Source organism: Pseudopipra pipra, chromosome 26 (assembly GCF_036250125.1).
Source record: "Pseudopipra pipra isolate bDixPip1 chromosome 26, bDixPip1.hap1, whole genome shotgun sequence".
Lineage (NCBI taxonomy): Eukaryota > Metazoa > Chordata > Aves > Passeriformes > Pipridae > Pseudopipra > Pseudopipra pipra.
In genome coordinates, this window is record NC_087574.1 from 5,775,380 (window position 1) to 5,793,247 (window position 17,868).

Consider the following 17,868-nt stretch of genomic DNA (forward strand, 5'->3'; position numbering starts at 1 on the left):
CAGGCTGCAGGCAGCAGATCCAGGGTCTCCTGCACTTAAATCCGGGTGACCTACCCAGCATCAATCCTGAAGAATAAATATACTCTATGTTTGATACACACACAAGCGAAATACACTGTCTATAAACACGTATAATCCAAATAAACACAGATCTAACCCAAATATATGCCCAGCTCCCACGATCCAGCCCGATGGTGGTGCTGGGCAGGGGAGGTCCCTGGGGATGAGGAGGGGCTGTTGGATGTGCCAGTCGGGATCTGGGGGCAGCTGCACTCCCCCAGCACCTCCCACAGCTGCAGGTCCCTTGCCTGGTTCTCCAGGGATTTCAGTGACACTCAATAATAAGTCCAGGCCAAATTACTGCGAAAACTTAGCGGGCAGGAAAATCCTCCCTGGTTTACCTGATTTAGGGTGAATCCCTGGCAGTGTGGGGGTGGAAGCAGGTGCATGGGCACCCTCCTGCCTTGGTGCCACTTGCAGAAGATGCATCAAACTCTCACTTCGGTTCTGACTCACCCACCGTGGGATGGAAACACCTCACACTCATCTCGCCCTGGTTTTGCTGAGAGCTGGGGAAGGGGCGGCCTCTGACCCATTTTGGGGTGTGAAAGGAGTCTGGAGAAACCCAAAAGCCTTCCTCCCCTCCTCTCCTCCACTTCAAGGCTTCAAAGGCTTTTAGGACCAGTGACAGCCCAACCCGGCCACAGCTGAGGGGGAGGTTTTGTCCCCAGACAGAGACCCCGGGAAAGCTTCGCACCTTCGGTGCAAAGAGGCTCCGGGAGCAGTTCAAAGCAGGCAGCCAAGTGGGGTTGAAAGTGAGGAGGTCTTCCGGGTATTATTATTATTATTTTTTAATAGAATGTCCTCTCCTGAGATCAAAAGGACCTCACGTTGTGAGAACAAATGCTTTAGGGAGAAGAGAAACATTTCACACCGAGGGGTAAGGAACAGATGGCCCTGGAGGAGCAACTCGGGTCTCTGCTCCGGGGACGGGGACAGAGGAGAGGGACCCTCGGTGTCCCTTCCCCGTCCCCTCCTCCTGCAGAGGGACAGCAGCTCCAGCCCGGTGGCTGCCGTTAATGATTTACACGGTTCCATTTCTCTGACCGGGAATTTCTCCTTCCTTTGGGATATTAAAAGAATAAATCTCCATTAAGACGTGGCTTTGTGTGTGAGTGTAACGGGGGGGGGGGGGGGGACTCGGCTCGTTTTCCTGCTCATGAAAAATGCAATAGCAGGGACCCACGGACAGGCACGTGGAGACAGGGGAATATCTGGATTATGAACAGCCACGGGTTGTGCATCATTTATATATTAAAAAAAAAAAAAAAGACTGTGTGTAGACCTCATAGTTGTGATAAAGCCCAAGTATGGCAACAGGGCCAAGCCTTGATTAGAGGCTTCTGGACGATCTTCCTGTGTCCCACATGGACACACAGGTACCTGTGGGGGTGCTGAAGCCCCGGGGGCCGCTCTCCATCAGCTCCGGGTGCGGGACAGGCACGAGTGTCCCTCGGCTCTCACAGGAGCATCTGCCCCCGGCCCAGGGACCCCCAGCCGCGGGTGTCCTGGTGTGGCCTTTCCAGCCGGCTCCTGCTTCCCAGCGGTGGGTTTGGGGCTCCTGAGACAGAAGGGAGCGTGAGAAACTCGGAGGGAGAGCAAGGGGGGGGAGTGATGGTGGTTAGAGAAACACGGCTGGGCAGCGGGGGGGGCGAGGGACCGGGCCGAGGGGGGCCCGGGGGGGTTCCATATGTAAGGGCGCAGCGGTCCCTGCTCTGAGAGCTCTTCCGGAGACTCCCTTTGAGTTTCAAATGGGACCAGGAGCCTTTGTTGTGCCCGCCACACTGACACAGCGGTCCCCTCCTTTTCATCCCGGCCTTTCCTCCCTGCCCCGGCCCTTCCGAGGCCGGCGCTGCCCGTCTCACCTGGGAGCGAGCTCATCCCGGGCCTCGAGCCGGTCCCAGGCCCGGTGCCGGTGCCCTGCGGGAGCAGAGCGGGGCACAGAAACGCGCCGGGGGGGAAATGGTCTGGGTGGAAAAGCACGAGGTTCCTGAGGCACGACGCCCTCGTTTCCATGAGCCAGCTGAGATCACACAGGGGCAACGAAATCTTCCCTGGTCCCGCCAACGGGTTAAACCAAGCCGGCTCCCCCCCGACAGGTTTTAAAGTCCGATTTAGCTGCTCGGGAGTTTTGTTGGTTTGGTTTTTTTTCTCTCTTGGCGTTTTGCACAAAATCCTCGTTTCGCGTTTCCCCCCTCCGCTTTTTCCCCCACCTTATCTCCGAGCTAATTGGACACTCAAAAACCTTTCCTTTGGAACAAAAGAGGTGTGTTGGACGGGATAAGATTTTTCTCGGCGGGGCAGAGCGATGCCCCAGGGCCCTCCCGGGGAGCCGGGACAGGGGCCGGGACAGGGGCAGGTACTTCGCTCATTCCTCTCCCCCCTCCCGCCCCCACCGAAAAGGTTTGCAAATTTGGCGAAGCCAGAACAATAGTTTCTCCTGGCAGCCCCTCTGTTTACTTGTTTGGAAATCCCAGAGGCGTTTCGAGGTAAAAAGGTCAGAGCTCCACCGGGCCCGCTGCCTCCTCCCGTCCCCCCGAGAGCTGCTCTGGTGTTATTCGTGTGGGGAAAACACCCTTTCAGGGATCGCCTGGGGAAGCTGAAGGGAAGGATCCACACTGACGCTTCGTTTTGGTTTGGAGCCCTATAAACGTCCCGTATAAACGAGAAACTCGCTCTGCCCCCAGCCCGGACCCCGAGTCCGTCCCAGTCGCTGTCGCTGCTTCTGAGGATGAGGATGATTTCCCCTTCTCATCAGGCCTCGTTGCCTTGGGAAATAACTCCGAGAGAAGCGGAGTTTCCATCCGGTCCCGACGGGGCGAGCTGGGCTTTGAAAGCTCCCGCAGCGCCGGGCCCGATCCCGGGGGGGGACCCGGGGGGGATCCGGGGGGTACCGCGGGAAACAGGATCGGCCCCTTTGTTTGGGAGCTTTGGCAGCAGCCGGAGACTTTTTCCTTCCTTCCTCCTCCTCCTCCCTCCAAGCCCAGGCCCCCCCGCCCCGCGCCCCGCACTTCCCCGGCCGGGAGAGATTCCCAGTCCGTTAAAACCGGGAGGACTTCCATGTGGAAAAAGTAAACTTTATTAGGCTGAGGTAGTTTCATTTCGGGATACAGAGCACGGGGAGGGGAGCGGAGGGGAAATGGGAGATTCCGATTAAGAAACCGCTGGTTTTTCCTCGATGACGTTTTTCCCTTTAAAACGATTTTTAACGAACAGTTGCCCCGGTTTTTCACTTCGTCCTGCCCTAAAACTTCTCACGGGGGAGGGAAAACATTTGGCCGTGGTTAAATAGTGGGTTTATCTGACTCCGATAAGCCTGAGAGGGTGGGGGTGCGAGGAACGTGCTGCTGCGCTCCGAGGCTTGAGGCTATCGAGAGGTCCAATAAATAGCAGCCAGTGCATCAGTGCAACCTTGTTCCCATCCACCTTCACACCTCCTGCGACAGCGACCGAAGTACCCCGAGGCCTCACCCCGTTTTCTCTGATAACCCTCCCCCAGGAGCAGCAGCAGTCACCGTCGCAGAGCGTGTGGAAAAAAAACCCTGTAAAGCAGAAATAGTGCAAAATGGTAGCAGAGGAGCTGCATTTTTTTTTTTTTTTGCTCGGTGTTTGGGTCTTCGCACAGGCCTCGAGCATCTCGGGCGCCTCAGATCTCATTCCAAGATATACACACAGTAAATAACGGAGGGGGGAGGGAAGAAAAAGTACCCGAAACTTTTTTTTTTCTTTTTTTTTTTTTAGCGTCTCGCGAGGAGGAAAAACACATCGAACGTGAGATTCGTGCGGGGAGAAATCGTCGCGCACGTTTGTTTTTTTTTTTTTAAGACGGGAGAGAACTAGATTCGTTTTAAACTTTTCCGTGGTCGAAAGTGCAGTTCCTAAAGGGCGGAGGGGAGGAGGGAGAGGGAGAAACGTCCCTGAGACAAACGCCTATTGCTGAGGATACAGGAGGACACGGCTGCTCCTTTGGAGTCCAGTGGTTTTGCAGAGGGTCTATAAATTAAGAGAGAGAGAAAGGCGAGCGGGACAGTCGGTGTCACGAAGGGATGCTCGGGGGGACGCGTGGCGGGGCCGTGCGGGGGAGGCTCGTGGTCCTGCCCTGCCGGGCTCTGCAGCCCCCCGAGGGCAGAGCTCTGTGCCCCCGCGGGACGCGCTTCAGGAGGACACGGAGCTGGGGGAGGCCTCGGGTGAGGTGCAGTTGGACTGATCCGAGGCTTCGCCCGCTTCCTTCGCGGACCTGGAGGCGGCAGCCGGGGCGAGACCTTCCTTTTCCCTCTTCTTCTGCTTCATCCGCCTGTTTTGGAACCAGATCTTGACCTGGGTTTCGTTGAGCTCCAGGGTAGCGGCGATCTCCACCCTGCGGGCCCGGGTGAGGTACTTGTTGAAGTGGAACTCCTTCTCCAGCTCCGTGAGCTGCTTGGTGGTGAAGTTGGTGCGGATGGCGTTGGGCTGGCCCAGCAGTCCGTACTCCGACACTTTGGCTGGGAACGACCAAAAAAAACAGGGCAGGAGCGGCCGGAGGAACCCCCTCTCTGGGGCGGGGGGGCCTCTCCCCCGCTCCCCTCCTCTCCTGGGCCTGTGGTCCCTCCACCACCCCGAGCTTCGCGCTCCCTCCCGGCTCCTCACATCTCCCGGCCCGGGGGGACGGAGCTCCTCGGGCTCTTCCCTCGGAACCATTCCCTCCATCTCCCTGAAAACTGCGGGAGACCAAACTGAGCGCGAAGGGGTGGAAGGGGAGGGTGAAGGTGATGATGGGAGAGGAGGAGGGAAGGCTGTGATTTAAGGAAGGTCGTGGAGAAGGAAGTTGAACAATAGGGGAGATGGAAAGCAACGGCTGTGGAAGAAGCAGGAAGCCCGGAGCGCTTCCCATTCCGAGCTGGGCTTAAATCGCGTTGGGCCTGCGGGAAACCGAGCTCAGGGACCGTCCATCGGAAGAGTCTGGGAAACCTCGGGCTGGGATTTAAAAAAAAAAAAGAAACCCCACAAACCCAAACCCACCCAAACCAAACCAAACCCACGTTCTCATGGAAGACGAGCCCAGTCACCTCGGGCACAGACCCCAGGGAAGGGAACCTTTTCCTGGCAGGGCTGAGTGAGGAACTGCCCCCCACCTCCCTCGGGTGGGGACCCCCTGGCCGCGCTCCGCTCCCCCCAAACTCACCTGTCTTGGGCGGGTTCCTCTTCACCCTCATCCAGTCGAAGGTCTGCGCGGCGCCGGGCCCCGGCTCGGGGGGGCACGCGGGGTCTCGCTCCTCGTTTAAAGAAGGCGAGAGGTTGCCGTAAACGCCGGGCAAGTAGCCGGGCTGCTCCTGCCCGTAAAGGTGCTGCTGCTGGTACTGCCCCGCGGCCGCCACCGCCCCGCAGTAGCTCTCGGCCAGCGAGCCGAGGCTGGAGGCCGGCCCGGGGGGGTACCCGGCCGCCTGGAAGTACAGCCCGTCCGCGTCCTGCTGGCCGAGGTAGAGCTGGTGGTGGCCGTAGCCGGGGCCGCCGCCCTGGGCCGGGTAGCCGGGGGTCGGGGCAGCGCCCGCGAAGGGCCCGGACCGGCCCGAGGAGGGAGGGTGGAAGCCCGGGGGCTGCTGGGGGAGGTGGGCGGCGGCGGCCGCGCTCCCTCCCGAGCCAAAGCGCCCGTCTCCGCTCAAAGTGTCACTGACGGGGCTACCTGAGCACGAGGGGAAGGAAGGGGAGCTCGGCTCTAAGTGGTGGTAGGCGCCCGTCCCACGGTTACAAATTGCATACTCTAAGAAGGAGTTCATCCTGGTATTGTCCATCTGCCACTGATGGAGGAGGGTCAGCCTGTTTTGGGGGGGATCCCGCCTGCCCTACAACCTTTAGATAGTATGTCAAAGCTGTAAAACTTCCTTCCATGGATCGCCGGCCCTCGAACCCCGCAGCCTTCGGCGGGGCCGGGGGGAGCCGCGGGGGCGGGCGCGGCGTCGGCCTAGCCCAATGAGCGAGGGGCTCCCGAAGTTTGTCACAGCTCCGAGCTCATCCATCAAGGGCCTGACATTTGCATGACAAAGGGGTTTCAATCAAACCCTGCCCATCAATCTGATAACAACACGAATACGTCAAAATCTTTCCTCAAAGACTTTAAAAGAGAGGAGGGAGGTGGGGTGCGGGGAGGTGGAGGGCAAGAGGGGCTGGGGGAAGAATTAGAATTATCCACAACTGTTTTAAGTGCTAAAAAGGCCCCCGAGTTATGCTGCGAGCCCATTTCGGCAGAACTTCCCCTTGCCCCGACTTAAAAAGGTTTCCCCCCGTCCCAGTTTCACGAGAGAAACAAAAAGAAGAAGAAGAGGGAAAGGGGATAGGGAGGTGTGAGCGCTCTGACCCCCCAGGCACAAAAGGATGCTCTTTTATTGGCTTGGAAACTTTTCCCTAGAAAGCGGCTTGGCGTTTTCTGGGATGAGGAGTCCAAGAAAAGCTCCTGAGAAAAAATGCTCCCCACGCGTTTTAATTTTGCCGCACCAGCTTTGTGTCTCGGGCCAGCGCGGGTAAAAGCAGCGTAATTAGATCAATATTCTAATGAGGCCACGAAACAAAGTTAGGAAGACGGAATGCCTTTTGTTGGAGAAACACCATGCGCGGCTTAGCAATTAAGGAACGGGGCTAAAAACGGGCCGTGTGTCTGTCTGCGGATCTTCCCGTCCATCCTTCCCCCTTTCACCCGCACACCCACTGCTAAAGCCAAGGGTTGAAGGGGTTGAGCAATTCTGCTTTTCCACGGCCAACCTCGTTTGATCTCGCCCCGAATTTGTTGTCGGGCCGGAGCTTTCTCCCGGCGGGGTCCAGCTGAGGAGTAGGTGGGAAGGCAGTGCCTTCAGCCGGGCCACTGCACTGCCCAGAGAATGGGAACATAGGTAGGCAACATTTATTTACTTGTTAGCAGAAGGGAGACAAGAGCACCCAACAATATGACGCCCACAGTCATTTGTTACTTGTCAGGATATTTACTGGTTATTCAGCCCTCGAGGAGAACCAGGAGGGCTCTTTCTCTCCCTCTCTCTTTCTCTCTGTCTCTCTTTTTTTTTTTTACCCCAGGCCAAAAGTTCACTTTGAAAGGCAAACCCACGTCCTTCGGCGGGAGAAGGTTTGGCTGATGCAACGCAGTGGGGTAACATTTGTCTAGAAACCGCAGCACGGGCAGCCCTGGCATCAAACTTCTTCCCTCCTTTAAATCCCCCCCCCGAGAGAAAACCCGAGTTTTAGCCAATTACAACCCTCATCTTTCAATAAAAAGAATAAGAAAACTATTTCCAGAGCTGCGTGTCTATTTATTCATTTATTCTGCCGACTTTGCTGATGCTGGGAGACTCAAGAAGAGAATATCTTGGGTTACAAATGATCTCTGAGACTCTCGGCCTCCTTCTTTGCATAAAACAACCCAAAGTGAATATAAAGATTCAAAGCAACTCTCATGTCGTTCCCCTCGCAAGAGAAATCGATTTCTAATTTGATTCCAGGAGTGCTTTTTATATTATGTTGCACTCGCGTTCAAATGGATGTATTATGTTTAAACGATGCTTCCAATGGATGATTTATGGCTGTAAAATGAAAAAAGAAAAGGATAGATGTTTATTTCGCCCTCGAATCAATTGTTTCGTATTGTCTGATAATTTTCCACCGTGATCTCCCTCCACTGTTCCATCAAGGGGACGCTTTATGTCATTAAAATCCAGCTGCCTCCCGGAGTTGCTGGATTAGCTCCGAGACAACTCGGGAGTCGTGGAGGGGAAAGTTTTGCTGTGCGTCCTCTCAGCGAAGCCTAAACCGAGGTTTAGAGCTGAGGGGAAAACGCAGTTTCCTTGGTAAATGGGGAGATTGGATCGGACGAAGTCGAATTTTTAGGCGGGGAAACTCCCCGGGCTCCTCCTCTGGGGCCGCTCCAGCCCCGACTTTGGGGACAACGAGAGGGGGGAAGTGGAGCTGGAGCTGAGAGGGGATGTGTGGGGCTGAGAGGGGATGTGTGGGGCTCAGAGGGGATGTGTGGGGCTCAGAGGGGATGTGTGGGGCTGAGAGGGGATGTGTGGGGCTCAGAGGGGATGTGTGGGGCTGAGAGGGGATGTGCGGGGCTGGAGCACCTCGGGAAAGCCTTTTTGGTCCCTCCGAGGGGGTGACCATGAGATGAGGGCGGCTGGGATGTGGAGGAGGAGGAGAGGGAGGGGCTGGGCAGGGCCGGAGTCACTCGGGGAGAGGCCGGGCCGGTCCCTCGGTGGAGGTGAAGGGCAGCTGACGAGAGATGGGACCTTGGGGCCGATCTCCTCCCAGAAAGGGGCCTCCACCTTCTCCCCCTCGCTGCCCCCGGCGCTGCGGGGCCCTCGCCATCTGCTCCTCTCCGCAGCCTCTCACCCCCCTCGGCTCTCACCTGCCGGGGGACCCCGGGCCGCCAAACCCGGGCCCATTCCAGGGGGGCAGCGGGATGGAAGGTGCCGGCTTCCCAATTTCCCTGCGGAGCCCCTTCCCAGGGCTTCCAGCCCGCTGCTTTGCACCCCCCCGCTCCCTTTCCCACCTGTTCCTGTGGTGGCTGCGCGGGATTTTGGAAAGCCGCCAGGATCAAAGGGCGTGCAGAGACACCGGGAATCGCTTGGGAATCGCCTTCCCAAATTTCCTTCGTAGTCCCTTGCCCTGGATCCCACAGCAAATCACCGATGTTGTTATTGTGGTTCTCGGTATTGGTCTTTATTCCTCTGGCGGGGAAAGTGTGAGATCTGTCTTTGGTTCAGAGCTTCAGAACCCACAGAAGAAAGAAATACCGGGTTATTGTTAACGATCAAACGCTGCCTGAGCCTAATTCTGCCCTTTACACATTTATTTCTTTAAATCCTCCTTTATGGGGAGTAGAGAGAGTGAAGACGGTCAAAGAGAAGGTGTAGATGGAACTTCTCGAATTATTAGAGCTCTGTCCTACCCCTTCCTTAGCCTTTCGTTTATTTATTACTTGATTTTCACTTATTTCTTGAGGGAGACAGTAACTATTCCCACACGATTTGGGGGATGCTGCCGCCTTTCACCCAACAGGAATAAAACAAAATATCTGGAGGTTGAGGAGGATAAAACCGGAGCGGGATGATTTTAAGCTCTTTGACGCCTCGAAAAAGCAGCTACGCTGTCCCGGAGCGCGGTGGGACAGTCCGGGGGAGGCGGAGATCCCTTCCCTGCCCGCTGGGATCCCCAGATCCCTTCGCACGGAGCTGCTTCCCCTCTTCCCGACAGATGATGCGGCCTAAAAGCGCTTCGGGAGCTCCCGCCCCTCAACCCCGGGCTTTGATCCACGGGCAGATGAGGATGGGGAGGTCACCAGCGGCAGAACTCGGGTTTTCCGAGGAGTTCTTGGTGGCGGGGACTTCTCCTGCCCACCCGAGCCCCCCCGTGCCTTTGGCCCCTCAGGCCACCCCGGGCAGGGGGACTCGCCGTGACAAAATCTGAGGCAGGTTCGCTGTCCCGGGGTGGAAACACAACCACCCCCCCCGCTACTGAATTAACAAAGGGGGGCTTTTGCCCCCCGCCTTTTGTTCCGACCCGATGGAGGCATCTTATTAAAATAAACCTTTTCTTGAGAGCAGTTTCTCCCCTCGAGGGGCACAGAGACACCCCAGGAACCTCGGGGCTGCTCCAGCCTGGGAGGGAAGAGCAAGGGAAATCTCTCCTTTCTCTAAAAGCTGCTTTATTTGCTTTAAACCCCTCTCCTGACACGGGGGATCATTCCCCTCCGAAGGCAGTTCGTGGGAAAAGCCCCATTAAGAAATCTTCACCCGGGAGGTTTTTGTGCAGGGGAAAAGGAGGGAATGATGCATTTCCAGAGGCTCCGGAGCGCTCGGAGTCCTGAGATGCTTCGTTTCGGGAGTTAAATACAACTCTCAGCGGAGAAAGTTCGAGTCGTGCGTAAGAAATGTCACTTCTGGCTCCTGCAGGGGTGATTTATAGGGAACAGTTCTGGGGCTGAGCTGCGTGTTTGGCTGCGGACTTGGAATCACCAAAAGGACATTCCCAGGGAAATTTATAGCCCCGGCTCGTGCCTTGGTCAGCTCAGAGCCTGCTGAGCTACATTTGGGGGTAAAAAGTGAAAATCAAATGGGAAAACGCTCCCGGAGTTCGGGAATCCTTCTAATGGGTTACAAAGCCCGGGCTATCTCCGAGCTGGAGAATAAACACGGGATAATTAAGATAAGGTACAATAATTCTTATCTGTCGTTCTCGGGGGAGGGGAGGGGACAGACGGGGTCGGGGACAGTCCCCAGGTGATCGGCATCTCCCAGAGGGGATGGGAGACTTGTCAGCCCGGGATAGGGACGCGCCTTGTGTTCTCGGTCTCCCGCACAGCATTTCGAGTGGAAGGTTGGGTGAGAAATGCCTCTTTCGATTGTTTTGGTTTTTACCCTTTTCAGAGAGGCACAACCCCCTCAGACCCCGCCTCCTTCTGCGCCAAGAGATCAAATTCCCCGTCCGACGGCTCGGGGAAACCTGTCCTGTTCCCCCGTGAGTCGCCTCGGCTGTTTCCGTGCGGTCCCCAGGGCAGGAGTGGGGCTGTCACCCGGCTCGTCCCATCCGTGACGTTCATTTTAGCTTTTCTGCCGGGTGAGAGTGGAGGGGAGAGGTCTGTAACTGCAGCAGGGACCCCGGGGGGGTCCCAAACCCCTGGGCTTTCATTCAGATCCAGCACCGACAGGCCCGGTTGGACTCGCTCCTTAACCCTCCCTTCAACATCTTCATCGATATTGCTAATATTGGTAGGCCGACATTATTAATTATTAATATCCTGCAAGCAGGATCCCGCTGGGGACGAGAACTGGATCCAACTCTACGAACCTCGGGGAATCTTAAGTTGCTTCCTTCAGACAGTTTCTTCTTTCTCTATATTTTCCCTTTCCGTTTATATGAAGAGGAAAAAAATAACCGGGATAGATGCGGGAGGTTCCGGGATGGCCGGGAAGGGAAGGTTCCCTCTGCCAGCTTTTGGTGGTGGTGGAGACTGGGAGAGCTCCTCAAATCCCGGCGTTGAGGGCTGGGAAGTGCTGGAAAAGGACTCTGAGAAAACAGCCACGGGCGGGATATTCCCGGGTCTGGCTCGGGAGGAAGGTGGGGGTGATTCCCGGGCAGAAGTTGACTGTTCCCACCCCAAAGGCCCCGCTCCCGAAGGTTTTCCTGCCTCTAACGGGTTGGTTCAACATCTTCAGGGCTCGGAGAGGCTCTTCAGCAAACACACCCCCAGACTAGAGCAGCACAAGACAAATATTACCTCAGCGCGCCCGCAACACGTGCCGGCCCAGCTCATTTGCATATTCCTGGGTTAATAATCGCGAGGCAATTGCGGTGTTTTGACAACGATCGGGAGCCGAATATGCTTAATCTGCTTAATATATGCCCTCCAGTTGCACGGAACAGAAGGGCAGCGTTGCAAATCCGCGTTCCCCGTTTGTTTGACATTTTGAAGAAGGTAAAGAATGGCTGAACTAATGGCCAAATCTTAGTCATTCAATAATTTAGATTTTATTGAATATTCCCCTTCTTTCCTCCGACATTTCAGCCTTGCTAATTAGGACAAATAAGAAGGGGCCTGCTGTTAGCAAGGATAATAACTGGCGAGGTTCCATTTATTAAGTCACTTTCCGTGGGTGTAGAATTGATCTGCGGCTGTGACTGGCATGCTTTCCAGACCTGCAGCAACTTCGGGAAGTCATTACGGGCTGCAGACGGGCCCTCGTTAGGGATTTCTATCCATAAGGTCTCCAGGTTTACGTTTGGGGGGGGGGGCTCGTGGAATCCCCTTCCCCGCCCCCGTCCCAAGCGGTGTCACCTCCTCCACCCTCCCCGCCCCGCGCAGGGGGGACCCCGCGGAGGTCCCTGTCCCTCTTGTCCCCTCCCTTCCCCTCCTCCCTTCCCCACGGAAAGGGCGGGTGGAAATCCGCTGGAGAGGGAACCGCGGAGCGAGGTGTTCTCCCAGGGCACCCATTTTTGGGTGGAATAAGGAGGTGCCTCCTCTGGAGAGGCGGGAGGGACGCGCGGATCCCAAATCCAGCCCAGGGCAGTCCCGGGCACCGGGCAGGGCCGAGCGGCCCCCGCTGCTGCCAACCCCGGCCCGGGGCCGGTCCCGACCCTCGGATTCCCTCTCCTGCCGTTCCCAGCAAGGCTGGATTGAGGCTGGGGAGGGGGAGGAGGCGAGAGGGGAACTCTGCAAAGCGCTGGAACAAACGGCGCTTTGATGGACAACGTCTGGCAGTGCCAACGCCGCCGCTGAGCGCGTTCCAGGAGCTGCAGATATTAAATAAACTTAAAGATAATGAATAGCCTTCTGCGGTCCTTGGGCTGTGCCTGGGCTTTCCTTCCCCCCACAGCTCGTGACTCGGGGACTTTGGGAGCGGAGAGGAGCCGGTGAGAGAGGGCAGGGCGATGGGGGGGGTGTGAGAGAGGGCAGGGCGATGGGGGGGCGATGGCTCCCAGGCGGGGATGAGGAGGCCACTCGTCTGCAGGCACCGCCAGCCACGCACCAGACGCCGCCTTTTCTTTATGGGAAGGTGTTAAGTAACGTTCGCTCGCGTGTTTTGATTGCCATCCACTTCGATTTTCGATAGGAACCCGCGCCTTCCCCGAGCGAGGCGCTGGGAGGTTGGAATCGTCTGCTCGTTGGGCGAGGGAAGAGCCTGGCGATGTTACTGAGAACGAAAAGGTGGTCGTAAAATCAACATCCCCCCCTTTGTCAGAGACAATCCAGATCTTCGATCAGCAATTTCGAAAATATCTGTCGAGGTCTCGCTTTCTTTATTTCTTTTTTTTTGTTTCTTTTCACAGCCCGGAGAGTGCAAAGCGAGCCCGGCTCTGACGCTTTGAATCCCAAACAGAATATCTGGAGTTTCCCAGACCCCACGTTTTCCCTGGGCAGGGGGGGTGACGCTCCCCAGGCATGATCCCAGCTCTCGGGGGTCCCCGGGGGTCCCCGCGGCAGCAGAAGGAGCGGACGGGCGGCCTGGGCTTTCCTTAACCCTAAAGAAAGGGCTGGTGCAGCGTCTCTCCCTGGGGATGCTCCGGCCTCCCTCGGCGCATTTTAAGGTGTCCCCCCCTCTCCCCTGGGCTCCCTTTTCTCACAAACCCCTCCCGAAGGCGTCCCAAATTTCGGCCGCGGCTGAGGAAACCCCGATGACTCGGCAGAGACGTAAATGTGATTTATTTTGCGTGTCGCCGCGTTTGGTTCCCCCGCGCTGACCCCTTTTCATTCACGAGCCTCCCCATCCCCCTCCCCGATGTAGGAGGTTTGTATTTAAAATTATATGTCGAGAGAAGGGTTTTTGAGGGATCCACGAGCCGGGAGAGCAGCACGAGCGGCCCTGGAAGGAGATCCCGGATTTATAAAGACCGAGGGAGTTCTGGTTTCTACTGCTGGAAAAGAGGGGAGGAAAGAAAAAAAGAAAGGCCTCTTTCAGGCCCGTCTCTCTCCTCTCGTTCCTCTCTAACGTTTTATTTTTTGACTAAAATGCCGGTTCTCACCACCCCCCCCCCAGCGCGGATTTTTAGCGTTTACTCAAAATCCTCCTTTTCGCCTTATTTTTATTTTTTTGTTGTTGTTTTGTAATCCAGGAGGTTTCAAAGCCCAGAAACTGCGATGTGGCCCGGCTGGATTCTCTGCCGCGAGAGAAAGGGAGGAGGAGGAGGAGGAGGAGGAGGAGGAGGAGGAGGAGTGGGATGAAGGCCGGGATGTGGGAGAAAGGGAATGGCCGCGGAATGTGCGTGGGCTCCGCGCCTCTCCCAGCGCTGCCTTTGTGTCGCTTCCCATCCCTTTATCCACAGAGTTCCTTAGGGGAGGGATTTTTTTGTATTTTTATTTTTTTTCGATCTCAAAAATAGAAACCCAAAATCAGACAGAAACGTCCTGCTTCGATTCAGTAGAAATCAAAAAGGAGATAAATAATAAAAACGAAGCTCGAGGACAAGGCGAACAGAGCCGAAGGCAGCGAATATTTCTGACTCCCGGAGCCTCTTGCAGTGTTAGTTGGGAGCAATTTCTTTTGTTTCCTCTCAGTGCACACGAGGAGATTATTAGAACCTCATTACTGCGAAGCAGGAAAGAGGAAGGCGAATGATTTAGGGGGAAAAAATAGCACATTTTGGAACGAAATGGGCAGCAACACACGATTCTTGGTTTTATAAAGACATTTATTTACTCTATGAAAATAATATACAATAAATAATTTGCCCTTTGCTATTAAAGGATTTGAATAAATAGTCTACGTCTAAAACTTAAAAATAGGAAGGAAAATTCCCCTGATTTTTTTTCATTTAAATTTAGTTCCATTAAGAAATCTAAAAGTCTCGTTCTGATTCCTGAGAAAGTCGCTTGAAGGATTTACAAATATTTCTCTCTCGAGGGCTGACATCTCCGACCGGCTGCTTTCCTTCAAATAAATAAAGCGAAAATAAAACTATCCTTAAATACCTGCATTTAGCAAAACTCGGGCTGTCCTTTCACGTGAGCCTTCTAGAATAAATATCGGGGAGAGGGGAGGAGGCGGTTTGGGTCTCTCGGAAGTGAGGAGCTTTTAAAAAAGCAAGTGTTCGGGGGCCGGGAGGGGCTGAGCGAATGATAAATGGCTTGAGGTTTATTTTGGGGGTGCCCCCCCTTCTCTCAGAGGCGAGGGGGGGGGTCTGGCAGTGGCTCGGTTGGGGGTTGGTGCCCCTGGAAGGGGGAGAAACGTCCAGAAACGAGGTGTGTGGGGGAGAGAGAGAGAGAGAGAGAGGGGGCCCGCTATTGGAAATTTAAATGTTGCAGATCTATGGTACAAAGTGCGCTCGTAAAAAAGTCCAGGTCTTCCTCGGAGAAGTGGACGGGGCTCTCCAGGGAGCCGTGGGGAGCCGGGGAAAGCCCCAGGCACGACTCTGCCGAGAAGATGCTCAGCTCGGGCAGCGCAGGCGACTCGCGGCTCCCGGGGCAGGCGCCGGGCTCGCCCGCGGCCACCGGCTCCGAGCTGCCGGGGGGCCCCCGGGGCTCCGGGAGCGGCCCCAGGCCGGGGCTCCCCTCCGCCTCCTCGGCGGGGTCGCTGCCCTCGTCCAGGCCGGGGTAGGCGAGGTCCCCGTCGGGGGGTTCTTTGTGCTGGGTCTGCCTCTTGTGCTTCATCCGCCGGTTCTGGAACCACACCTTCACCTGGCGCTCGGTGAGGTCGAGCAGCGCCGCGATCTCCACCCGCCGGGGCCTGCAGAGGTATTTGTTGAAGTGGAACTCCTTCTCCAGCTCCAGCAGCTGCGTGTTGGTGTAGGCGGTGCGGAGCCTCCGGGAGCCGCCGCCGTCTCCGAGCCCCTGCGCGTCTTAAACACACACAAAAAGCGCCCGTGGCGAGGAGCTGGGGGGGCGAGCGGAGGGGCTGGAGCCGTCCCCTCCCTGCCCGGCACTACCGAGCGCGGGGTGGGTGCGGGGGAAGCCGCTACGTGAGGAAATAAATGTTTAATTAAACTCTTCCCGCCGCGGAAGAGGATTGGAAATCACACACCCACCCCCCCCATCCGCTCTCTTCGCCTCAGTGAGGAGAAGGGATTTTATTCCCCGGCCTCTCCCTTCAGAGACCTTCCTCCCTCGCCGATAAGCGGAATTTCGAACCATTCCTTCCCTTTTTTTTAACCATTCCTTCCTTTTTTTTTTTTTTTTTTTTTTTCGTTCCCCCCCTTTCCCGGCAGTTCGGGACGGACGCTTTGATTTCATTATTCCTGTTTTAGGCGGCCAATGAGCTCCGGTGTCCGCCCTTCTCCTGCCCGAGCCTTTACCTGCACGGGGCTGTTCAAACACCGAACCGGTGGATTGTGCCTCAAACCCTTAATCCCGAGGGAAAGAGGGGCCCCGGCCGGGGTCCCCGAGCTCCCTGGCCGAGGAGCGCCGAGGAGAGAAGTTGCTCCTTTATTGGGGAGCTCGGGGAGAATTTGGGGGTGTATTTAATTATTTAATTTCGCAGTTAACCCTGAGAGCCCGTGCCTCGCTTTTTCCCCTCCCCATCGCGCCGGTAGCAACCCCCGCGTTACCCGCCCGTCTTTCTTCCCCCCCCTTCGCACTTCTTTAAGGTTTTGTTTCTCTTCTTTTTCCTTTTTTTTTTTTTTTTTCCCTTTTTTCCCCCGTGGGCTGTAAAAAACCCGCGGGGGCAGGAGAGAAAGCCAAGCAAAAAAGGAGCTGCGGTTGGGCTGCGAAATCCCCTCCGTGGAGCGCGGCTCCCCCGGCCCCCTCTCTGTCCCTCCTGGCTCGAAGTTCCAGCAATTTTTCCTTTTATTTGCGGGGGGGAGGAGGCAGGAGAACCCCCCGGGTCCCCCGCTCGGTGGGTTTTATTCCGTGACACAGTTTCGGGGGAGGTGCGGGGCAAAGCCCCTTTGGGGAGGGGGGTCGGGGTTTTTTTTTGAGGGGGAGGGAACGGGAGGGGAGGATTTTTTTTTTATTATTCGGATCCTCTCGGATTTCAGCGAATCCCCCCTCACCCCCTCGTCGTACGAACCTGCGGGAGATCCTGCGGCGGGGACCGGCAGCGAGGAGGATGACGGGGGGGAAGAAGAGGAAGAAGAGGATGGAGCCTGGGTGGCTCTCTTGGCCGATTTCTTCTCCTTCATCCAAGGGAATTCCGCTGCCAAGGGCCCGGGCTGTGCCGGAGCCGCGGGCTGGGGCTGCAGCAGGCCATGAGATGCTCTTTTTTGGCTCCTCGGTCTCGCCTGGCTGCTGGAACAAGGATTCAGACTGAGGACGGCTTGCTCAAAAGGAGGAGGAATTAATGTCGAGTCCTTGATTGATGAAGTTTGAAATGTCTCCAGGACAGCGGGGAGAGACGTCAGGCACTCTGCGAGCGAAGGCTGGCTATTTATAAACCCGATCTCCCTCTCAAATTCAAAATTCATGGCTTTTCCAGGGCCCAGGGCTTCAAAAGCGGGAGGGGGGAGGAGAGGGAGGAGGAGGAGGGGGAGAGGGAGAGAAAACGGAGGGCCTGGCTTTTTTATGGCGGTGCCGATGGTGGTTCTCGGGCTTTTTATAATTGTTATATTGCTGATAATACGGGCGGAGGGGGAACCTTCTCTGCTAAACTCGAGACTGGGGCGAAAATTGCAGCCAATTCCTGGTCACGTGGCAGCCCCGGCCAATGGCGGGCGGGGCCTGGTGGCAAACGGAGAGCGTTATTTTCTTTAATTGATTTGAAAACGGGAGAGAAAAGGCCAGAGAAGAACCCCCCGAAAAGCCACGGCCGCGCACCAGCACCCTGGGGCTGCCAGGCTGCCTTGGGTGGCCGCTGTCTGCCCTGCCTGGGCTGCCTTCCCTGCCTGTCCTTCCTGCCCTGCCTGTCCTTCCTGCCCTGCCTGTGCTGCCTTCCCTGCCTGTGCTGCCTTCCCTGCCTGTCCTTCCTGCCCTGCCTGTGCTGCCTTCCCTGCCTGTGCTGCCTTCCCTGCCTGTACTGCCTTCCCTGCCTGTCCTTCCTGCCCTGCCTGTGCTGTGTGTGCTGCCCGTCCTGCCTTCCCTGCCTGTCTTTCCTGCCCTGCTTGCCCTGCCTTCCCTGCCTGTGCTGCCTGCACTGCCTGTCCTGTCTGCTGCCTTCCCTGCCTGTCCTTCCTGCCCTGCCTTCCCTGCCTGTCCTTCCCACTCTACCTTCCCTTCCTGTCCTTCCTGTCCTGTCTCTCCTTCCTGTCCTTCCTGCCCTGCCTTCCCTTCCTGTCCTTCCTGCCTCCTGCCTGCTACCTCTTTGCCTGTCCTTCCTGTCCTGCCTCTCCTGCCTGTCCTTCCCCCCCTCCATTCCCTACCTGTCCTTCCTGTCCTGCCTCTCCTGCCTGTCCTTCCCCCCCTCCATTCCCTGCCTGTCCTTCCTG

The 17,868-nt window shown here is 56.6% G+C and overlaps 2 protein-coding genes across 2 annotated transcripts; both read right to left on the minus strand.

The window, feature by feature from the left end:
* Nucleotides 1-4,121: 4,121 nt before the first annotated feature.
* Nucleotides 4,122-5,843, minus strand: HOXB1 (homeobox B1). Its single transcript, XM_064636591.1, has 2 exons — nucleotides 5,222-5,843; nucleotides 4,122-4,541 (listed from the first exon to the last, which is right to left on the minus strand). Exons 1-2 carry the CDS (start codon nucleotides 5,826-5,828, stop codon nucleotides 4,216-4,218), a joined length of 933 nt encoding a protein of 310 aa, XP_064492661.1. The 5' UTR covers nucleotides 5,829-5,843; the 3' UTR covers nucleotides 4,122-4,215.
* Nucleotides 5,844-14,184: 8,341 nt separating this feature from the next.
* Nucleotides 14,185-17,229, minus strand: HOXB2 (homeobox B2). Its single transcript, XM_064636414.1, has 2 exons — nucleotides 16,518-17,229; nucleotides 14,185-15,351 (listed from the first exon to the last, which is right to left on the minus strand). Exons 1-2 carry the CDS (start codon nucleotides 16,909-16,911, stop codon nucleotides 14,795-14,797), a joined length of 951 nt encoding a protein of 316 aa, XP_064492484.1. The 5' UTR covers nucleotides 16,912-17,229; the 3' UTR covers nucleotides 14,185-14,794.
* Nucleotides 17,230-17,868: the final 639 nt, after the last annotated feature.

Excerpts from the sequence above, each read along its gene's own strand:
- HOXB2 (XM_064636414.1), bottom strand. The coding sequence starts at position 16,911 with ATGAATTTTGAATTTGAGAGGGAGATCGGGTTTATAAATAGCCAGCCT. Across the intron at positions 15,352-16,517 it reads CGCCGCAGGATCTCCCGCAG|ACGCGCAGGGGCTCGGAGAC; the intron begins GTTCGTACGACG and ends TGTGTGTTTAAG.
- HOXB1 (XM_064636591.1), bottom strand. The coding sequence starts at position 5,828 with ATGGACAATACCAGGATGAACTCCTTCTTAGAGTATGCAATTTGTAAC. Across the intron at positions 4,542-5,221 it reads GAGGAACCCGCCCAAGACAG|CCAAAGTGTCGGAGTACGGA; the intron begins GTGAGTTTGGGG and ends GGTCGTTCCCAG.